The 21,394-nt window shown below is 39.4% G+C and overlaps 4 protein-coding genes and 1 long non-coding RNA gene across 10 annotated transcripts; 1 reads left to right on the top strand and 4 right to left on the bottom strand.

Annotated features, from left to right (window-relative positions):
- The first annotated feature begins 1,465 nt into the window (after positions 1 to 1,465).
- On the top strand, positions 1,466 to 12,642 carry LOC124179606 (pleckstrin homology domain-containing family M member 2). Of its 6 annotated transcripts, none has more exons than XM_046564184.1 (9): positions 1,466 to 1,523; positions 4,438 to 4,633; positions 6,035 to 6,222; positions 7,083 to 7,277; positions 7,369 to 9,090; positions 9,289 to 9,513; positions 9,594 to 10,175; positions 10,238 to 10,357; positions 10,436 to 12,642. In XM_046564184.1, the coding sequence occupies exons 4-9, from the start codon at positions 7,113 to 7,115 to the stop codon at positions 10,550 to 10,552; spliced, it is 2,931 nt and encodes a 976-aa protein (XP_046420140.1). In that variant the 5' UTR covers positions 1,466 to 1,523; positions 4,438 to 4,633; positions 6,035 to 6,222; positions 7,083 to 7,112; the 3' UTR covers positions 10,553 to 12,642. The 6 variants fall into 6 exon arrangements, with proteins under 6 accessions (XP_046420140.1, XP_046420137.1, XP_046420138.1 ...); XM_046564181.1 differs by lacking the exon at positions 1,466 to 1,523 and adding an exon at positions 2,087 to 2,461; XM_046564180.1 differs by lacking the exon at positions 1,466 to 1,523 and adding an exon at positions 2,712 to 2,798 and having other exon boundaries at positions 7,083 to 7,259.
- An 88-nt stretch (positions 12,643 to 12,730) lies between these two features.
- LOC124179608 (39S ribosomal protein L47, mitochondrial) lies at positions 12,731 to 14,342 on the bottom strand. The gene is made up of 5 exons (XM_046564185.1): positions 14,172 to 14,342; positions 13,647 to 13,814; positions 13,354 to 13,568; positions 13,063 to 13,222; positions 12,731 to 12,945 (listed from the first exon to the last, which is right to left on the bottom strand). Exons 1-5 carry the CDS (start codon positions 14,291 to 14,293, stop codon positions 12,804 to 12,806), a joined length of 807 nt encoding a protein of 268 aa, XP_046420141.1. The 5' UTR covers positions 14,294 to 14,342; the 3' UTR covers positions 12,731 to 12,803.
- Positions 14,343 to 15,239: 897 nt separating this feature from the next.
- LOC124180745 (cilia- and flagella-associated protein 69-like) lies at positions 15,240 to 16,855 on the bottom strand. Its single transcript, XM_046566492.1, has 4 exons — positions 16,534 to 16,855; positions 16,128 to 16,342; positions 15,608 to 16,039; positions 15,240 to 15,443 (listed from the first exon to the last, which is right to left on the bottom strand). Exons 1-4 carry the CDS (start codon positions 16,853 to 16,855, stop codon positions 15,240 to 15,242), a joined length of 1,173 nt encoding a protein of 390 aa, XP_046422448.1.
- Positions 16,856 to 16,892: 37 nt separating this feature from the next.
- Positions 16,893 to 19,113, bottom strand: LOC124180744 (cilia- and flagella-associated protein 69-like). The gene is made up of 7 exons (XM_046566491.1): positions 18,862 to 19,113; positions 18,348 to 18,780; positions 18,033 to 18,282; positions 17,649 to 17,949; positions 17,409 to 17,590; positions 17,186 to 17,337; positions 16,893 to 17,104 (listed from the first exon to the last, which is right to left on the bottom strand). The coding sequence occupies exons 1-7, from the start codon at positions 19,111 to 19,113 to the stop codon at positions 16,893 to 16,895; spliced, it is 1,782 nt and encodes a 593-aa protein (XP_046422447.1).
- A 1,067-nt stretch (positions 19,114 to 20,180) lies between these two features.
- LOC124180414 lies at positions 20,181 to 20,928 on the bottom strand. Its single transcript, XR_006870255.1, has 2 exons — positions 20,815 to 20,928; positions 20,181 to 20,535 (listed from the first exon to the last, which is right to left on the bottom strand). It is a non-coding gene; the product is annotated as an uncharacterized LOC124180414 (long non-coding RNA).
- Between the last annotated feature and the right edge of the window lie 466 nt (positions 20,929 to 21,394).

The raw sequence follows: 21,394 nt of genomic DNA, 5'->3' as shown, positions 1-21,394 counted from the left end.
AAAAGAGCTCGGAATCCGCGGACTAAATTTAATATCGCCATTTGCCAACGTCAGTGGCTAGACTAAATACGCTTGTTACGTCTGGCTGAACGCTGACCGAGCAGTTGCTCTTTGCGTGGTATTACCGGATCAGCATAATACAACACACATAAATTCCCCAGGGATCTAGAGGACAACTTCGACCTCGGAAATGCGGAAGCGAACGCGAACCCGATGAGCGAGAAGGAGGTGAAAACCATAGAAGAGATTTTGCGACGACAGGCTTCCGTAAAACCCAAATTCCGGTCTCGTACCAGAGGAACTTCATCGATGCCACAAAGTCTTCAAGCCAGCCCGAGATCCGCCCGAACAAGAGATTCGGCAAACGATGCTGAATCCGGTTTAAAACATTAATCATGTAGTTCGACATTTTCTCTTTTCCGTCAACCTCTTATTGTGGCCGTTCTGTGCAAAATAAATGACCTTTGCCTAAAGTTCGTCGTTTTCGGTTCATAAATGTTTCTAGACAATTTTGATACACAGATATCTCGTCATTCTATTAAATCTTTTTCAAATTTTTTTTTTTTTTTTTTTTTTTTTTCAACCACAGCGGCATTTTCTACGCAGCACCGATCAAACGATCGATTACCTTACGTTCAAATTGCATTCTCATTCTGCACAACGTTTGCCGCATACATAGGTATACCTATAAAATATACCACAAATGGGAATATTAACGGACAATCAATTTCCTGTGGGTAAAAAATTTTAGTAATATATCATTTTTAATGAGCCTTGGGGTAGAAAAAGCTCGGGTGTTCAATGGAGCGAGTTAACTTATGAAACTCTCGCGTTCCTTCAGACCGCTAATTTTTTGCGTACAGTAAACGAATTCCAATCGACAATTACCGCGATTACCAATTTGTTAAAAATCGTGAAAATCGTTGCCTGTCGAGTCGCAACCTTGTAGTATCAAAATCATGTTCAAACAGTATATGATTAACATTAATTATTGTAAGATCGTATGAAAAGGATTTCATTCAGAAAATATAAATTCTATTTGCGATCCGGTTGACGATATATGTTATTTTTGCCGCAGTTCCAGCGCTCGGTAACATGCGATGAAATACATGCCATGAGCGCACAATTTGATCTATTTATGAAGTCGCAATGGTCGTAAAGACTTGTATAATACATATTTAAAATCAAGGAAGATTGCGGTGATCGCGGAATGGTTAACGGGCACGTATAACAGAAAGTCACGTGACAGCTTGAGTCTTCTGCCTCTATTTATTTACGCGAAATGTACATATTTTTTTCTCTTACGTCTCATTTAATCTACTGCGATATCTACTTAAGGTTCCCCGCACAAAAACATTTTATAATTAATGAACGCGCTCCGATATTGTAATATCTTTTTCACTGTCGTATTTATAAAACGCCTGTTTTTCTTTAGATTTCCTTCTGCTGGTATCCGAGCATAATTTTTGTTCTTTAATCAATTGAATTGGGAATTGCACAAAACTCGTTTCGACAGTCATACAGTAAGTATACCGACGAGTTGATCTCCAGAATTCAGAAAATTTTCTTAATAAATATGTATTTGCCACGTGACTGAAATTTTCGTGGAATTATGAAATGAATTTTTTCTTCTTCCTAATTCTTCAGCTATTTGCTGACGTCCAATCTTCTATCCTGCATTGCTCAATTATACGTAATATCGCTCGGAAATAATTCCTCAGGTCGGGGAAACGTGTTACGCATACTCAAACAGACTGATATACAGACTTCGTTTGAACCCTGGAAAGATCCCTCGTTTATAAGCGTACTTTCATAGTTCCACGGAAAATAAATACTCGTATAAGTGCAACGGTCAGAATCGTGTAAAACGAGATGATCAAGTGAGCAATAAATAATTACACAAAGATTGAGAAACTAGCGTTACACAGCTCCTGGGAATCGAAATAATACAACAAAATATCGCGTGCGTATTGGTTTAAAATTGTCGTAAAACGCAGCGAGTAAGTGGGGGCTAAAATTTATGGCTGACACATCACGTTCCGCGTTATAAGAATGACAAATATCCCCGGCGAATCGAGCAGTGTTAATTGTCAGACGAAGAAGGGAAGATCGATCGTTGAAAAGAATCGCATCGCGCTAATGACCATTTGAAATTCCCGCCGGAATCGCGCGCCGCTAAAATCAATGCGAAAGGCGTTCGGCGACAAGCCGAGCAGTGAAACATCGTCTGCAAGTGAGGAGGCAGGATCTCCATTGGAGCCTTGCGCCTCTCTATTTTCGTATATAATATTCGCCCGCATTAACAGAGCAGGGAAAGTTATGTGAATAAATAAAATTTTGAGTTGATAAACGGGATAAATAAAACAGAAATATGCCGTCGCAGGACGACATGGACCTCTGCACCGACAAAGTACTGTCCAAAGACCGAATCCTGCAGGAGCTGACCAAGGCTGTCAAATTGGTAAGCAGCCGTCTGCTAGAATTCGTCTTCACGTCCGTAAGATCGGCGCCAGATACGTCAGGCGACGACGAAGTTTGATTCATTTTTACCCACCCAAGGCCTGCGAAAGTTGCGCCGTCCGCAGATGTGCGAGTGCCAAATTCTTCGCTTGTTTTTACGAGTCATATCCTTCGTTGCGTTTTGGTGTATTTTCTCCTTCTTTTTTTTTTATTTTCCCTTTCATTTCCTGTCCTCGTTTGTCTTCTGTTTTTACGGCTCGCTTATAATGCGAGGGTTTCGTCGTTCCGCAGTGTTTGCCTATAATCGCCAATCACACGCTGCAGCCGTTTATTCATCGGTCTCTCCCTTATTTATATTACCGTCGTAGTTTAGCATCAGCCTTATATCACACGCCTCTAAACACGTACGGCTTCATGTCATCGCCACCGAGAATTAATCCGCTTTTACGCAGATCTGATCGACGAATATTTTCGCACAACAGCCAGCTGGCTGGCTGGTTGTGTTGATTATCATTTAATTAAATCGCCAAGCTTTTGTCCTTCTAATTTTTATGTACATTATGTGTGTTATGTGACAATAGTATTCTCTTGTACGGTTTTACCAATTTTTTTTCCTCTTTGATTTGTCAATACTCTCGCTTCTCGCGTCGATTCGCAGCGAATTCGTATTATCTAGATACACGTCCGTGCACACAACGCATACGAATACCAACTGCAATGTAGATATGTAGTGCGTCTAATCAGCCAACCAAGCAGTGAGTGAGTGACTAACCTTGACGGTCGTCCTTTGTTTCGACTAATTACATCTATCCCCGTTATTTTACGACCTAACGCTTTACGAAAATTCATCAATCGGCCGAATGATAGTTCGCATAAAACCACACCGTCAAGCCTTAGTGATACAACACTCAGAAGCAAAAACATAGGATATCTCTGTGTAGGTAAATCCGTTTTTATACCTCGTTCTCAACCAGGCCGCCACATTGGATTTCCACAATGAAATACGGTGATGTCTTTGAATATAGAAACCAATCACGAAGCCCCGATATTCGCTTAAACCGTACCAAGTGCGACTTTAAAAATGCCTGAATTTTCACTGATTCAATTTAATTTTATTCGGAATTAATTAACGTGCAGAAGCTATAGAAAACAATCGAAACAGGAGCTGTCACTCGATCTCCGCTAATCAATTTTTCGAAAATTTACTACGTCATCGTAGGAAAATTTATATCCTGATCGATAGTCGGGCTGGTTTCGGTACGGTTTAAATTATACTGTTAAAAAATATCAACTCGAACGATAACACAACGACTGGGAAAACTGGTTTCAAAAACACGAGCACAATTTGTAACCTCAAATTTAATGACAGTTCGCATTTGTCATCGAATATTATCACACTTATCCACATTCTGTGACACCAAGTTTGTGCGACAAAATCTTTTCAACGTAAATTCGTATGGTTTAAGTGAATATCTGAGTTACGAAGTTGTTTAAAGAATTGTGAAAATCTTTCAACGGTAGCATAAAAATTCAATGCAACCGCTCACATGTTTCTTCATTTATTTCTCTACTGCTCTTTAAACGAATCATAAGAAAACAACGATGAAGAACTATTAAACAAGCAACACCACCGACAACAATGAAAACACTTACGCGCCATGAAGTTTAAGTTCGTAACGTTGATGTAACAATGCACGTGTTTAGGGAAAAACCATATTCTAAAATTTAATGATTGTCGGCAATTTAGTGAACTGTAATTGATACAAAACACATGCTCGAACAATATCGAAATGGCAACTATATCCTTCAAAGCTATTTCAAAGTTGCAATACAGTTCTTTCTTTTGAATACATTTCGTTACATCAACGTTACAAACTTCAACTGCCTTACCCGCCTATTATTTCTGTTTGCCGATCTCTTCACAAGCTACCACTGGGTAAAAACAAGCTTCTATGAGTTTCTGTGTGCCTGTGTTAGGTATACGCTCAGAGCCTGCACGGTACTGTGGTCCTGGACGGTGATTCCTGGTTGGTTTATTGGTTAGACCGGGCCTTGAGACACGGATTGCGCGTAGAAAGGCACGGATATTGGGGAACAGCAAGGGAACTAAGTCACCAAGACACCGTTGTGGTGATACATGCGTTGCAAAGCGTACTAACTTCCATTGGAAAAGGTACACTTTATCAAATAAAAAGTATACGTATTTGTGTTTATCAAAGTGACGCCGCTCGATACATTTATTTTGCAGTTTTCTTGGCCAAAAATTACTCTTGACCATTAGCCGATAACGACTTTGATTTCTTGTTTCCTTCTACCAGAAAAATATCTTTCAAAGCCTTCAAGCCACCGAACTTTTACAATTTTTAGACATAACTTTTGAAAGTAATCTCCTTGCGCAGGTTTTTGATTTAAAATCTAACACTAAAATTTCATTCAATTTATAAAACCGTAGCAAGTTTTCAATACAGTTTTCCTATTTCATTGGATATAACGGAATGCTGTTGAAGATGGTTAACTGAAAAATGAAGAACAAACTTTTATCAATGCTAGTACCTTTCTTAGGTATGAAAAGTAACTTAACAAAAAAAATCTGGTCCCACTATCGAATGATCAAGAAGAATAGGTCGGTTTTTTGTTTGCTATTTTGTGCTCAAAAGCCGAAATGAGTATTGATTATATTGCACGGGTTATTCCATTTCCTCAAGTCTATCCAGCAACCCTTCAGGATTATACTCCCAGCTTTTGCTGAACACCTAATTGCAGCTTAGGCTTTATCGTAATGTAACAAACCTGTGGCCTACCTCTAACAAATCAGTATTAGTGCGTTTGTACGAGTGTGTATTCGACTGCGTAATTTTACCACTTAAATTGTGTGTACAATGCTTATTTAGAAAAGGTATCGTCATCATATAAATTAGGATATGTGTACATAACATTCTTCGTCGCATGACATGCATCTTCGTTTCTTAAAATTAACTGACAAACAAGATAACGGAGTGAAAACTAATTTTTTATAACTAAGTTCGTGTACTCAATTGTCCTATTTAATTCACAGAAAGTATATCTATGTACATATTTAAGTGTTGATTGCATGGTTTCTCGAAACAATATTTATTGATATATATCTTTCTTTGAAATACACTCATGTTTGTCACATAGTTCGATTGACGAATATTGATTCAGCATTCTTGCAATATGTATTTTCAACAATTGGAAACTATTTCAAAGGTAACAGTAACGAAGAAAAACACATTTGTAATTCCTTCAATTATTTTTCATTTAAAGTTAATTTTAATTTGTGATAGAAATTTGGTCCCTTCTTTAGTGAAAAAGATATGACAAGGACAATTAGTAAACTCTATACTGCGGTATTTAATTATTTTTATTTCATTCCGTTACCCATTCAGTTTAATCATTGTTACGTTCACTATATACACTAATCCATTTTGCATCTATCTACTTTTATTCAGTGACCATACAATGACGTGATTTTTCTATGTGAGTGTTGCCTCTGTTTCATGTAATTCCTAAGTATCATATCCCAAGAGGTATATATAATTCTTTGTCAATACAGGTAGAGCCTGGCTGTACCACACTCTGAGTGAAGGAAGTTTTGAGAGTTACTTAGCCTGTCTTTTGAGAGACGTTAAAACACTCCAGAAGCAGTATTTCACCCACGCCTTGGTTCGGGATGTCGACAAAACAATACAGCTTGTGAATCTTCTAGCTGGTCTTGAAAATGTGTCGTTCACATTGCAATTGGTAAGACTGGATACTCATATCAATGAAAAATCCTAACTTTTCTTATTATGATCCTGAAAGTTCACCGACCTCAATAAGGCCTAGCCCGAATCGATTGATCAATCAATGTCGAACATTTGATCAATAAGCAACCAGCGCTTGAAAACATTGACGAGCCTCCAAGGTGCAGCAATATTATTAATGTAGTTATGAATAAGATAAAATTTTATTAATTGTTATGATAAACTCGAAGAGAAGGATATAAACAGACAAACTATTCACCAGTTACAGCGTATTACTATCAGCCAGAAATTACTCCTCGATTTTTATTGGATATCGTGGTTTTTTAATGATACATTTTGCATCGGAAAATATCTGACAAAAATTGGATTTCTACTCAGTTATGGAATTGTTGCAACAATCGATGGCTTCGCAAGTTCGAGATGATGAGTTGCACACATTTATGGGCCTCCTCGCAACCGTCGCTGAAGTGCTCGTTTTTCTTTGATTCCGATATCACCCCATGGTTACAATTATCGAATGAATAAACAACTTTGTTAACATAAAGAACACGTAGCCTGAGCTATTTTATGTTTTTCTCGATAGCAAGGGCACCGGGTTATCGTGGTGATTGCGTTTATATATTACTCGTCCATTAATCGTCTGTAGTCAATAAATGTGCAATGCTTATTGCAAAACGTTTTTCAGGAAGGTATACTAACTTATATTAGTACTTTTCCATCGGTAAGCCTAGACGACGGTACATAAGTTGTGGGTTTCCTCTATTGTATCCACCTAAAATGGATTAGAATTCTTGAAATATGCGACATCGGTTTGAAATATTCGCAAACCCCGTAACGATAACGTTTTATCAATTTCAGGATGTCACGTATTTGGATATCTGCAACTACATGCCCCAGCGGCCTATGAGCGGCTCTCCTTCTGGAACTGCGTTATCTCTTCACCTCAGATCATCGAGCGTATCTTCGAGTCTTGCTTCCCCGGGAGATAGTGGTGTTGCTTTCGATAGCGACATGGATCCGGCTAACGAAACTGATGTTAGTAGTTACAAGGAGGTGAATTTCACCTATCCTGATCATGCTGAAGTGATTAATTGATTGAATACTGCGCCAATAGTCTCAAATTATATATAAAATTTTGTCCTAGGAGGATTCTTCCGTCGAAGATGTTCCCAAGTATCGTCACAACAAGTGTAAAGTCTTTCCGGGTGATTGCGGACATGATAATAAAACAATGGAGCAAACGTCTTCCTCGAGCGACTCAAGTGAGGATGGTAAAACCCCTATTCAGTGCCCAGCGATGGTAACGAAATTTCAAAAGGGCATAATGACGAAACGTGACATAGCTAATCGGAATATGAATAAACTTGAAGAAAGCGAACTAAACTGCTCCAGTCTAGATACTCTGAAGGACTTCAGTTTCTACAGCAAAAGTCTGGATGATTCGAAGCTTGACAAAGTAGGGAATAATGAGTTTGAAAATAACGCCAAAGATCTTAACAAAAGATACAGTCTCTATGGGGATGGTAGCTACTGTTTCAAAAAAAATATAGATCCTCGAAATTCGTACGTCATAAACAATGACACTAATCTTTTGGAGCTGAGCATGACTATATCAGACTGCGACAATACAGAAGCACCTTACAGCATTCTCAACACGATAAACATGACGGACAGCAGCATAATGTCGTCATCTGGATCGGATCCCGTGGTGCAACGAAGGCAGCGCAAAAAGAAGCGCAGCGATACTAAAAAACGGGTTAGCTTTCACGAAGATATACTGAAGACTATGAAGCTGGAGGATGATGAGAACTATGCAGATTTTTCGATGAGCTTCTTGCCACCTAATTCCGTGCAGAAAAAGGACGTACAAAAAGGTCGTTACAGCTGGTGCGGTCACGGAGACTCGCCTTACGTACAAAAAAATATAATCACGCGAAATGCAAATTCGGATTATTATTCGTCGGCATCGTCTTTGAGCACGTTTGAAAATGATAGTGAAAAGAAATTGTTTCCACCGAAGATGTGCAGCGAAGCGATCTGCCAAAAGAATTCCAAGTGCAGTTGCGATTTGTCTTTGATCGAACGTGGAGCACCGGAGGGTCAAGAAGATCCGGGAAAAAATTTTAGACCCAAGATCGAGATTGAACTCGAAGAAAACGAAGCACAGGAGGCTTACATAGCCGAAACTCAATGCGGTAACATTATTGAAGATGCTCTGTCAAAAGTTGAGATGGAGAATAAGCTCAATCAGAAAAAATACGCAGGCTCCAGTGATTGGTCTGACTTAGACAGCACGACGACATCTACGGATATCGACGATCGTAGAAATAGCAGACATCTTTCGTCTCCGTTAAAAAAACGTAACATCACTGCGATACTACCGGGCGATGCCAACAAATTGGCGACGTCGCAGCCCCTGCGTCAAGCACCGTCGAAAAGCTCGCTGCTCAGCAGATTTTTAAGATCCGTTACGGAGCGTAAATTTGAATCAAAGAAAGCCAAGAAGCCGCCGAAGGCAAATCCGCTCTATATCAAAGGAGTGAAAGCTAATCAAGAATCAGTCAAGGATTTTAACGATAATCTCGAGAAAGAGATTCAAGAAAACATTGCAGCTGAAAAGCAGGAGTTTAGCGGCGAGAAAATAGGGCTGAAACTTAGAGAAACCTTCAAGCGGCATATATACAGAGATAAAACTGAAGAACTCTACAAGGTCTACAAAGTCAGAAGTTCTTACATGACCAACGGGGAAAGTAAAGCTATGCTGGCATTGCTCACGGATAAAACACTGTATTTGACTGGATCAAAGCTTGGTCATTCTTACAGCAATCAATTTGTTATTCCATACAACGAGCTCGATGTAATTATGGTGCGTACATAAATATTATTTCTAACTCCGTCTTAGCCCACGCTTTTTACGATACTTACGGAAACGAGCCTTGAATTCCTCCATAGATAATAGCCATGAGTTATCATAAACATTTTTACATGTTTTATTATTTTGTCATAACATGCCCGATTATTGAAATGATTTTACTAATGCATCTCACCTTTCTTTTCTCTTAAGATTGGACCAAACGCACAAACGATACTGATATCAAACGCCGATTACGAAATGCAGTACTTGTTTTCAACTGGATGCTCACAAACTACATCAGAACTAGTCGCACATTTAGAAATGGCCATGCGTCGTTCACCATCAAAACCGCAGCTACCAGCTGTCAAGGAGTTGAGATATGAGGACATGCATACTCTACGCCACGCAGTCCTTGAAGAGACAGCTGTACATCCTGTAAGTTGATAAGATTGAGCTTTGAAAGTACCCTGAAATCAACGATGACACCCTGGAACTTTGACAATTTTGTGTTTCAGGATGAGAAAATCGAACACTACAGTCTCATATACATGGAAGACGAACACATGTCACCTCCGAGTACGCCTTGCGGTCCGATGAAGGAAGGTCACCTGATGTTCAGACCCCATACCTATCAACCAATGTATCCCAACGCTCCGATTAACCCCTGGGAAGCTGGATACTTCGTTTTAAAGGGTGGAGTTGTCTACATGTTTACCGACTCAAATCAACGACTTCCAAAACGCGCAATTCCATTGAAAGGTGGCCTGTGTCAAGGGTGCAGAAGAATTCCAAACTCGCACAGGCCTCACACGTTTGAAATACTTCTCAAACCAAACAAGTCTTTTCAATTCGCCGCACCCGATGAATATGTTGCCTCGGAATGGCTTCAAAGTTTCGTACAAAGTGCCTCGGGTCTTTTCGACAGTTCGGAAAAGAAGGAACCCTTGCCGTGCAGCCTAATAGCTACGACAAGGCATTTAATCGCGATGAAGGAAGCCTTTCCTGGCACTCAGAGGGGACAGACACTCTCGTGTGCTTGCGTGCAAGATTTGACAGCTTTTCGCGTACCATTAGCTCAACAATCGTGGTGTATTCTGGTGAGTTTCGTAATTTCTTCATGCACTATTTCGTACGATGATGACCATTCATTTTATTTCAGGAATTCGCCTGCCGAGAAGTTCACGAAAGCAGTGGCGATTGGGTTATTTATTTTACCAACTATACAGAACTGTGCACTTTTCGAGAAGTACTTCAAACCCTGTGGGCAGATGCAAATATGGTAAGACCTAATTCACTCCTCACGCCAATTGCCTGTTGTACAACTGATATTAAGCCTTCTCATCACTTGATCACACAGGGAGACTTTCCTATGGTTACACTTCCACCTCAAGATAAACTTCATCGCCGTTGCTCAGATGCGAGTAAAGACCTCGAGTTGGCTTGGCAACATCTGCTACCAATGGTGACCGAGTAGCGTGTAGATATACTCCAGAGTAAAAATATTTAACAAACCACGATATTTCAGAATCATACAATTCTGCAATTGCTTTTACGGCTTTACATTGATGATCAGAGTATTCGGTACAGCACACGAAACACACGTAAAAAAAACTTGGTTTATCAATAGAAAAAAGAAGGGAGACAAATATTGACACATTCATCACGAATGAAAGCGGAAATTGAGGTCTGTTTTGTGATTTATTTTTATGTGAAATAATTTGAAAAACAAAAAAAAAAAACTCACGTTAGAATTCTCGTTAAATTATATCTTTATTTCTATGTAGTGTATTGGCATAGTATAAATACAAAGTCCATCTGATATAATTGTCTCAACAAAGTAGTAAGCTTTCAATAGTTTTAATAATTATTCAATAAGAGAAATCGTTGTTTACCATAGTCAACGGGTTAATTTATTTGCAGGCAACTATTGAACGATTGGAAAATTAATTGCAGCTACTAGCAACTATAGTACCAGACTGTAATTATTTATTTTGAAACGGTATCAGAGATTTCTGAGAACTGGGTACTTTGATAGAATGAAATAATTTTTATAATTCATTATTTATTCACCATACACCATATTCATCGCTGTGAAACAAAATTAAGATATTTTGTAAAATGTTCTGACTCCCGTTAATACAAGAATCCTAGAGTCGCATGTTAGATGGTGTTCGTAATTATATTTTCATGTACAAAGTAAAGTGAAAGGAAGTTTTGGCACACTGTTAGAAAGAAGCGAAGATTCTCGTCTCGGAAAATACAGTTGGGCTGTCATTTAAAGGGATAAGAGAAACTAAGTTAACCCTAATGTTTTTATACGTGAAGTTATTAATCCAGTGCAATATTTTTTATTTATTTTTCTGCAAAACACTAAAGATAATAATCCGTATTTCAAGCTCTAGAGAAGAGTGTACAAGCTGGCAATTGTAAATTAATTATCATTACCAATAATGCAATGAGTGTCTATATTATGTACCTATACTCACCCTTATACTCAAAGAATTATTTAAATACGCATTTTAGTCGGAAGTCTTTCAAGCAACTCGTCATGATAATAATAAATATTAAACATCACAATGCTCGAAGGAGATATATTCAACAACTTTAACAAAGATAATACTCTATATTATACATGATGCATAACTATAATAATTACATGTAGAGGCGTATAATTAACATTAGTACAACATGAATACTAACATTCCTAACACAGTACATAATGTTTTTTATCGGTTTATAGTAGTTTTCATTGTTATTTGAGAAAAAATCGGAAGCAAAATCTTTAGCGTAGTTAATTGATTCATAAAAAAGCGAGGCTACAAATATGGTTGTGTTTAATTAATTGTAAATTCATTTTTTATTATCTTAAAACGAAAATCAATAATTTGATAATCAATTGTTTATTTATAATTTTTAATTTACGGGTACAGTGGAGAATAGTAAAATGTATTATATGTAATAAGGTGCTTCAATTGTTTTATAATTATCACATTATTGTACCGCTGCGTCGAATTTATCATTTTCAACAACATACCGATTAATTGCATAATTTCAGTAATTATTCATTATCTATTCAAGTTAGGAAACATATGTCTTAAATGTCTCCGCAGTTACGAAAACGCCTTATTTTTAATAATAGAAAAGTTTTGGTGAAATTGGGTGAAATTTTGTCAGCGATTTGTTATCAATTTATAAATCGTACGGCAAAAACATCCATTAGTCAACACGCTTGACAGAAATGTGATCGGAATATAGGTTTACGATACGACGTTAAGATTTAAACAATAATAGTTGGTAATTCAGAGTATACATAAATCAACCAAACTATACCTATAAATATCAAGTATTTGTGATCATCAAGAAATATATACCTATACAATGATTAGGAGTATGTTTGCATAAGGAGTATCGAAATTTGTTTGTAAATTTTGTTTCATCGTCTGGATGGAATGTGTCAAAAGATACTTATCTTATCTTCACACAAACTGTTCAAAATTATAATTCAAGACTCCAAATATATTCTGTAAAGAAACAAAGTTGAATTATATAAACTAGTCAAATAAGTTTTTAAAGTTTTCATTCTTATCCTCTGACTTACTACAGGCACATACGTATTCTCTGAGGAAAAAAGGGAGAAACACGTAAAACAGGATTCGCTGGATGACCATTTATTTCCAAACTTTTATTTACAATAATATTGCCAAATTATCTACACCATTACGCGATTACTGAGGCACGAAGTGTCCCCGTGCTTTTTTCTGCGATTTAAGGTTCTCGATGTCAACATCAGGATACTGTTCTTTTACAGCCTCTAGATCCAAGTTGGGGAATCGTTTCATGAGATGCATTACATGATTACGGTCGCGGCTGAAATTTCAAATTAATAAATTTGTGATACTAGTAATTAAAATTGGTATTTTGAAAAGTCGATGCATCTTGACAGAATATTTCTTGATGATGAAATAATCAATGAGGAATACGTACTTTCTAGCCTTGCGTTTTTCATTCCATAACTTTTCTCTGTAAAGTTTACGGAATTTGTGAACTGCATTGCCGCTATACCCAAACTTGTACTTTTGTCTCCATTTGTTGTTCATAAATTTGGGAATGGTGTGTTCACACATACGGTAATAATACATCATGCCTAGGGAACGATTGTTGCGTGATAATGTTTAGTATTAAAAAAAATAACTTCACTATAGTAATATTAAATGTAAAATGATGAAATGATCTTTTTTCCAGTTACTGCTGCCATTATGAATGAGAAATTTGTACCTAGTTGATTGTGAACTAATTTTCCAGGACGCTCGCCGTCCTCGCCAGTTTCAAGGAGATGGTAAGCTTTATTTCTTTCACGGACAACTGTTTCCAGATTACTCATGCTTTCTTCAACTTTATATTTTCGTTCTGGGTTTGGTAAGATCTCAAGATCTTTCTTGGCAGCATGTTCCATTGTTAAAAGCATGTTGCGTTCTTTCAGTAGAACAAACCTGAAGACGAAAAAAGTATGTAGAATTTCTCAAGTACTTCGAGTAATTTAGTTGGGATTTAGTATACATAAAACAAACCATAATTTGTGGAGATCCTCGTTACTTTTAATTCTTAATTCATCCTTCCTCCAAGCTCGTCCAACTTTCACGTCGAATTCGCCCCAATTCTTTGCATCATCAAAGAATTCCATCAGAGCTCTTCGCCTTGGTGTAGTATGAACATATGCGCAACCATAACGAGGTACCCTAAATCAGAATGCAAATTGGTTTGAAAAATGTGTGATGATTACTGAGCAGAAATTTCGCTTGCTCGAAGAATTATGTCTATAGACAATCCTCAAAGAAATTTGCAAATAAATCGTAAATAGTGAATACTCGAAATAGCGCAAACCAAATTTCCACGTGCGATAAGCTATGAAAAATCCAGGATGATCATGGATTTGAAATATTCGAAACTTATAATATACAAAATTCTTTCTGTTAAATTCAACATCGTGATTTACTGAACCCGATAAAAAAGAAAACCACAGCAGAAAAACTGAATTAGGTTATGTATTCTATAACAACGCTACATGAATTACAAAAGACAATTCAAATTCGTACCTTAATTGCGACACCAGTACTGACGTGCATTTAATATTTGGCGATATTGTTAAGTTTGTAAAAAGTTTCGAAACATTGTTTATCGCCCTCGAAATATTCATGACTTTTGCCAGGGATGCCATTTTGGCTCCGTTGGCCGTCCCTCGTGAAAACACAATCACAAACACTACGGAACCTGGACTGCGTTCATACGCGGCTTGCCTATCCTAAGATGCTTTTCTTCCTACGAATTTAACCTGTCATATTATTATTTTTTGCACCTTTATCTGGATGTTGATACAAGACCTAAGGTTCGCTCATTTTATCATTCATACGTTTCAATCCAGACAATTGTCATTGCGGTAATTTGGTTTTCAGATGAGTGAATTACCGCCTGTTTACAAACAGCCCGCCAGCCTTATCTGTATGCGTAGAAATGTGCGACACGGCGTAAATGAAAAAAGTGGCGGTGAGGAGCCGAGAAAATAAAGTATGTGCCTACCACTGAATGCAACTGCATGCATCGTTCCGATATCGAACAAAATAGTAATCTTAGGTAATGAAGAAAGTAGTTCAACATCCTTGTTTGTAAACCTTTATCGAAAAATTGAAAACTAGAATTAATATATTTTTTAAATTTAGTGAAGATATGTTGGATGCAGGATTTAATTGAATAAAATTAAATCTCATTCACGTGAAGTGGATTTGTACTTAATCAGGGGAAATTTCAGGACGTAAAGTTCTGGATCGATAAACATTGAAAGAAATGAAACCCTTTTATGCTCCAATCAGGATGTATCGAATAAAAAATAATCAGTCTCCTTTTTCTCATGTCCACGCGATTATTTCAACTACAAGTGTTTGCTGCGCCCACGCTGACAATATGCGCGACCCACTTTTTATCGCATTAATTTTTGTCGACTACATGCATCTGGAATACTTGAAAATACACGCTGTTGGCTGTACTATGTTGTGCAACCCAGTTTGCACGGGAGCTCCACGGTTTGGCGTGATATAAATTGAAACTGAGCTGTGGAAACCGGCCAATATCCGTCAGACATGATCGCAGTGGGTTATTCAATACAGTCTTCAGTGCGGCTGCCGTTCGTGATGAAAGCATGGTAGGCCAGACATGAAGCATGCACGACACGAAAGCCCGTCGGAAGCTTCGGCGACGATCGACGGGGTTGTACAACCGGATATCGAAGGCGATACGGGCATCAGTTTATATTTATCGGGCTCGGCGTTAGCAAGGGCTTCACTTTGTATAGTGTGCTGGTGATTCATTATGGCCTGTGGAATTTAATGAATCCATTATTGTAACGAGGCGATTTGCGGTCGACGCAATATGCGAATTACATACATAAAACAACTGCACATTTGGTGCCGAATTTAGCCGATACGATCACATCGGAATAACTCGGATACTGAGGTTGAATATCTGAGGGGATATTCACCGTGACATTTGTTTTGCCGAGAAACGTTCTGTGGCAGGATTGGGGATCCGCGTCCACCGGAAAATGAAGCGCACGTTCGACTTCCGCTCTCTGGCGATTTTTGCTGCGATACATGAACCTCGGGTCGGTAGTTCTGGATATGAAATCGATCTGGTGCAGGGCGTCCAGTGTCGGCGCAAGCTTCGAATCTATGATTTCTTTGTACGTCGCCTTTTCTTTCCGAAGTTCAGCCTCTTTTGCCGCCTTTAAGATAGCATCTTGACTCTCCTTGATAGACAGAGCTTGCCTTTGTTGCCTCTGGAGCATCAGAAATATCATCTCACCGTCTGTGCGGATCGGCAGCAGACCGATCCTGTGAATGTCTCTGTGAACTTCTACCCATACCTCTCCCTGTTTCATCCGAAAGTAGTGATCTATTAACAGCATCGTAATCTATACGGATATTCAGGCAAAAGATAAAACGGTCATCGTTAATTAAAATTGTAGAAGTCACGATGGATATTTATGGCTCGAAAATCACCTGATCCTCTATGGGTATTTCTTGTAAAAATATTCTGTAATGATTCTGTGCTATCTCGTATCTCTCCGTATCACGTTCGAGAATTTTACGAATCGCGTATATTTTCGGTCGACAGGATCCCATCATGTCTTCTAACGCTGGACTCGTTGTTTTGGGATACTTTCGATGAAACGTGGCGAACCACTGATTTATACCCATTAATGGCAACTCAAGATCTGTTGAAAGAAAGAAAATTTTTCACAATTGTAATAATCATTCTGTGTCACTGTCTTTTCTTGGTTGAAAAATTTGTTACTTTTCTATTAGTTTTTATCAGATGGAAGTTTAACAAAGCATGATACTTCATGGAAAGTTAATAAAGTTTTCTCTTGAGTCACATTTCGAACTGTTTCATAATAAAAATAACCATCAATGCAGCCATCTTCGGTCCTCTTAGCCCTGATCTTAATTTCTTCTTCCCTCCATATTTTAGCTAGCAACGACATGAGGCCCAGTTCTTTGTTATGACCTCGCCAAGTGCAGAATTGTGTCTCATAGCCTCCCTCGTCACACATGTCGCAGAGAGCACCCAAGAAAACGACTCGAACGGGAAAAACCGTTGCATCTATGATGTCAAGCATGAGGTAAACCGCACCTCGTTCAACGAACATCCTCAAGTTCGGCGAACACCAGACTATGCATTCCCAGACGAACATACCTACCGTGATTGCAAGTCTGCACTTGAACATTAATGTCCGTTTTGCTTTGCTAATTTGTTTTTGTTCTTTACCTGCTGTCTGGCTCAAAGTGCAGCTCGGTTTTGTCGTAAAAGCATCTATGCAGCAGTCTCAGTACCATTTTAATCCCTTGTTCACCGTACATCATTTGGTAACGCTTATTGTTCTTGATCAAAGCCTCCAGAATCATCATCGCGTGAGTTAATATACGTTGATGTTCAGAGTTGATAACGTTCACGGACAGAACAAAGTGGATAACTTCTAATAAGCGTGCAAAACATGTTACCATCAGTTGTCGTAGCGCGACTATCTCTATTGCGCTAATTTTACGGACGTACTAACTCAAAACTGTTCCAACTGCACCCTGATCTTGAAAATCTTTGCGAATAATTTCTTTCTCGCTCATGATAATGGCATTCAACGTTTTCATGCAGTTTAAAATTAGCTGAGAATCGCATCGCTTTAACATACTCCATTCGAGGATCATCAGTATCCTGAAAACGTTAAATTGTCTCACCAAATTTACCTAATTTTTTATCACTGCTTCGAAAGTATCTGCTAGTACCTATTAGTTCCTCTGTATTCAATGAACTTCTCAGGTATCAGTGGAAGAAGGACTGCAAGAGCGTATAAAGCGTACTTGTGTAAGTCCCAGAACTGCATTTCATTTAGCGATTTATTCATTTCTTTGGCGTCTGGATTGATTAAGCTCAAAATACTCGCCATAAGTCTTCTCTGTTTCATGATCTGCAGCAAGGTAAAGAGTTATCGTACCTACAGAATCACAGTCCATAATTTTTCTCACCTCCACACTAGCTCCTATTTTACTCAGATGACACATGATCAATATCAGTATTTTTTTGAACCGAAAATCTTCGTTGGAATTACCGAACCTCACGCCACTCGCCCACGTGTTTTCGGTCCCGAATTCAGTCGCTACAGCGAGGATCACGAGGTCTTCGGCCAGTCCGGACTGGACAAATTTCCAATCCGGAAGAGTGGCAAGGATTGCTAGCATTATAGCTGCCAAGTCATTTCTCAACGTGACGCTGCTCCGATTCCGACCAGCACAGCGAACTTCTCGTTTAAACGCATGACGAAGACTCCTTCGTAAAGTTCAGAAAAGCTTTGTCAACAGATTCTTATAACAGAGTGAACAACGCTGGGTTAGTTTGGCGAAAGAAATTACCACATTGCGGATTGGGACGGCGGTTTTACCAGGATATTTATATCTTTTGACAACGTTTCCGGCAACATTATAGACTCCAAGAGCGTCCAAATGATATTTGATATCAGTAACACTAACTCCGACTGACAATCCGCCCCCAATTCGTTTTCTGGGATTTCTGGTGCCGGTTTGTGCTTTGGTCTGGTAGCATGATTGCGATCAAGACGGATCAAAATGTGCTCAAAAACTCCAGCCTCCATCATTCTGTAGCCTGAACCGGAGCACGAAAATTCGAGTAATTGATCTAGCCATGTGTAGAAAATCCGTTAAACCTACAGCATTTATGCGAGATGGAAGCAACCAGCAAGGTGGTTTCCAACATCCTGGGATGAATTTCGTCAGTTGCGATTTCAAGCAACGCCGTGATGATAACGGGTAAAATAGATCCTTCGACTGCGCGATGACAGTGGTCCAACTTGACGGCGGCTATGTGGCCCACTTTTTTCCTGTCAAGCAGTCGGTGAATCGCTCGATGAACCATCAGAATCTCGGGAACCGTTGGTAGGATCACCAGGAGATAAGCGAACAAGGTGAAATAGTGCTCAAGTACTTCCACGCAGAAAAGTCCATCCGATGATTTCTTCAACAGCGGAGGCATTCCACATAGTTCCAGCATCTCGTCCAGGTATTTTTGATACTCTGCAACATGTCGTGCTTGCAGTGCCAAGAACTCGAGAATGCACATTATGTCGTCTAGATCCTTCAGGTACTGAACCGACCGGTTAAGGAAATCGAGTGAAGTCCACCAGTGATTTGGGAAATCCCGTTTTATATACGAAACGAAGGATACGAATGCCTGATTGTTGTTGAGATTGACAAAGTCGTCCAAGTGCTGGCAAATTCTGAACGTGTTCACACTGGTCACCGGATCGGAGACAAGTTCCACGAGCTTTTTTATCGTGCTGCTCAAGTCTTTTTTGCGACATTTCATACCCACGCCTTCCAAAGGCTTCAGTTTACTCTTAGTGAGATCTGGACAGCGACAGAGTTTCGACAAATCACATGGACTTTGATACCAGTTGTTTGAATCTTTACTCGTCATGATTAACGCTTTTAGTTTGGAAATTCTAATATCTTCTTTACCGCTTCATAGCAGCACATTAATGTCAAAGTTTATCAGTGCTCTTCATTTTTTGACGAATTACGCATTCTCTTGTTCGATTAATCGACTCGAACGGAAATGCAGGGCGCTGTAGCCGATAAGTTTCAACGTATTGCTCTGATGTGATAATTTCGACGCACTTGATACTAGACACTTGTCATGCTTGTCTTTACATTTTTTGTACATACTGTATATTTGTAACGCGTTAAGTTGCCGCGGAGTCAGAAAAAGATCAGTACCTTAAATCGGGCATCGCCAAGGCTAACGAGTTGTTACTCTTTCCCTAATTTTAGCGTACGTTCCAGGGTAATAAAAACGTGATACCGAGAAGTCACGAAGAAAAGATCAAAGTAACATAAAAGTAGAATCGCTGATTAAATATTCACACTTCTTCTGACCACAGGCAACCAGTATCGCAGCGGATGGGACACCGTGTATGGTCAGACTACGCTCTTGTAAAGGATGGCACATAATTGACTCACAGTTGCAGTACATTACACCTTTAGCAGTGACGCACCCGGTCCCGGTTAAGCCCCGACACTAGAAAGGATTAACTTAGTAAGGAAAGAGTTATGAAAAGATTATAGAAAATACACAATCATTGGTTTGTAACGTATGTAATTTATTGAAGGTGAATGCTCCAAGAATACATTCTTTCATTCATTCTGAATTCCGATTGGTGATATACTTCGGTATAAAGACACGATCCTCAGTCACCGAAGGGTTGAGAAGGACCGGAACTTGCCGCTCTTTGCACTATGGCCATCTGAGGAGCGTAAGTGCAGAGATACAGGCGGCTGGTCTCTCCGGGATTCGATTCGACTGCAACCATGTTGAATTTTGATGCTAAATTATGAAGATATGTGCAAAATCAAGCGGTCTTACACCCCGACATTTAGCTTAGCGTTAATTCCGTACAAACTGTGCGGTCGTATCGAAGATTGGAGAAAAAACAAACTAAACCACAACCCCGCAGGCGAAAGAGAAAAGGGCATTGAAAAGAATGATTCACGATCGTTTTGGCAGTTAATAATTCAAATCGCACTTCTACAAAGTATATCCCCAGCGTCATAATATATCTCCCCAGGATGGCCAAATAGACTAGAGCCCGTAACAGCAACAACTCGCGCTCGTTACAGTTCATTTAAGTCTGTCATGGCGATGAAATACACATGTGGGAGGTTGGTAAGTAGTCAGTCGATCCGGTCGCAGCATTCGCCCGCAGGATCGGTTCTGGCCACGGTCTCACATACAAGTCTTGCAACTCTGGTGGTGGGGGTGACTCACTTCTTGGGTCCGCTTTCAATAATTCTTAGATTGGCCGCAAGGGTCGCTGTAACCTAGTAGGGTCACTCGTGTCACCTGTGAGCGACAGAAAAAACGAGCACTATAGCCAAAAAGTGTCGGTTTTTTGGTGTCGTTTTTTTCCGCCTAGCCCCTACGGTGAACGAGCGATAAGGAACTTCGTTCCAATAGAAAGAATGTCTCTCTGTAGGCGAAAGTGCGCAACAGTCTAACCCCAATCAACCACATTGATTACTTTACTGATATCCGAAATTGCGAATATCAGATATTAATACTATAAAAACGAATACAATGATATGAAAAAAATGCAATATTAAAGAGAATGGACAACCTCACCATTTAGCGGTTTGCGACAACGGCCAAAAATAACGAAATTTGAGGTTATGTAACTCAGGCTTACTAGATAGTAACGACGCAGTGCCGAAACCGTAAACAACAAATTGATTCAATATCTGAGTCACTCCTAGCCTACCCCCACCACCAGAGTTGCAAGACCTGTATGTAAGACCGTGGTTCTGGCACTCGTTTGCCGAACGGGTTGTAGAGACGCTGGCGGTAGTCGATGAAAAAGGAACACTGGAAGCGAAACGGAGTCCAGTAAAAAGGCAGAGAGAAAGGGGAAACTCGAAACTCGGAGTTCCGCCCGCCAGATAAACTCCGATCTTCCGTTGTTCGTTCGGGCAAGGACTAAGCGGTTATCTAGAGTGGCGTTTCTATTGTTTCGGGTGATCAACGGCCCGCCACAAAGCCTGTCGGTATTTATTCCGTGCGATGGCTCTTTCTTTGGAAAAATCCCACTCGAATGCACCGAACCTCCCCGAATTGTCATCCGTCATATGCGCCAATAAAAGACGAACGTTTTTCTTTCCGGTCCGCGGTCGAGTCGCGCGAGCGCCGATCGCCGGGGTCTGAAGAG

This window comes from Neodiprion fabricii, chromosome 4, assembly GCF_021155785.1.
Source record: "Neodiprion fabricii isolate iyNeoFabr1 chromosome 4, iyNeoFabr1.1, whole genome shotgun sequence".
NCBI classification, from domain to species: domain Eukaryota; kingdom Metazoa; phylum Arthropoda; class Insecta; order Hymenoptera; family Diprionidae; genus Neodiprion; species Neodiprion fabricii.
This window is presented reverse-complemented; position numbering and strand designations above follow the sequence as displayed.

Bases quoted from the DNA above. Each gene is read 5' to 3' on its own strand.
- LOC124179606 (XM_046564181.1), top strand. From the start codon at position 2,372: ATGCCGTCGCAGGACGACATGGACCTCTGCACCGACAAAGTACTGTCC. The intron at 2,462-4,437 runs GTAAGCAGCCGT...TGCCTGTGTTAG, and splicing joins TGACCAAGGCTGTCAAATTG to GTATACGCTCAGAGCCTGCA. The intron at 9,514-9,593 runs GTAAGTTGATAA...TTTGTGTTTCAG, and splicing joins AAGAGACAGCTGTACATCCT to GATGAGAAAATCGAACACTA.
- LOC124179608 (XM_046564185.1), bottom strand. From the start codon at position 14,293: ATGGCATCCCTGGCAAAAGTCATGAATATTTCGAGGGCGATAAACAAT. The intron at 13,815-14,171 runs GTACGAATTTGA...ATTCTGATTTAG, and splicing joins GTACTGGTGTCGCAATTAAG to GGTACCTCGTTATGGTTGCG. The intron at 13,223-13,353 runs GTACAAATTTCT...ATCGTTCCCTAG, and splicing joins ATTAGTTCACAATCAACTAG to GCATGATGTATTATTACCGT.
- LOC124180745 (XM_046566492.1), bottom strand. From the start codon at position 16,855: ATGTTCAAGTGCAGACTTGCAATCACGGTAGGTATGTTCGTCTGGGAA. The intron at 16,343-16,533 runs GTTATTTTTATT...TTCTTTCAACAG, and splicing joins CGAAGATGGCTGCATTGATG to ATCTTGAGTTGCCATTAATG. The intron at 15,444-15,607 runs GTGAATATCCCC...TAAATTCCACAG, and splicing joins TCGGCAAAACAAATGTCACG to GCCATAATGAATCACCAGCA.
- LOC124180744 (XM_046566491.1), bottom strand. From the start codon at position 19,113: ATGACGAGTAAAGATTCAAACAACTGGTATCAAAGTCCATGTGATTTG. The intron at 17,950-18,032 runs GTAATTTCTTTC...AACTTTACGAAG, and splicing joins CCGTCCCAATCCGCAATGTG to GAGTCTTCGTCATGCGTTTA. The intron at 17,338-17,408 runs GTACTAGCAGAT...TAACGTTTTCAG, and splicing joins GAATACAGAGGAACTAATAG to GATACTGATGATCCTCGAAT.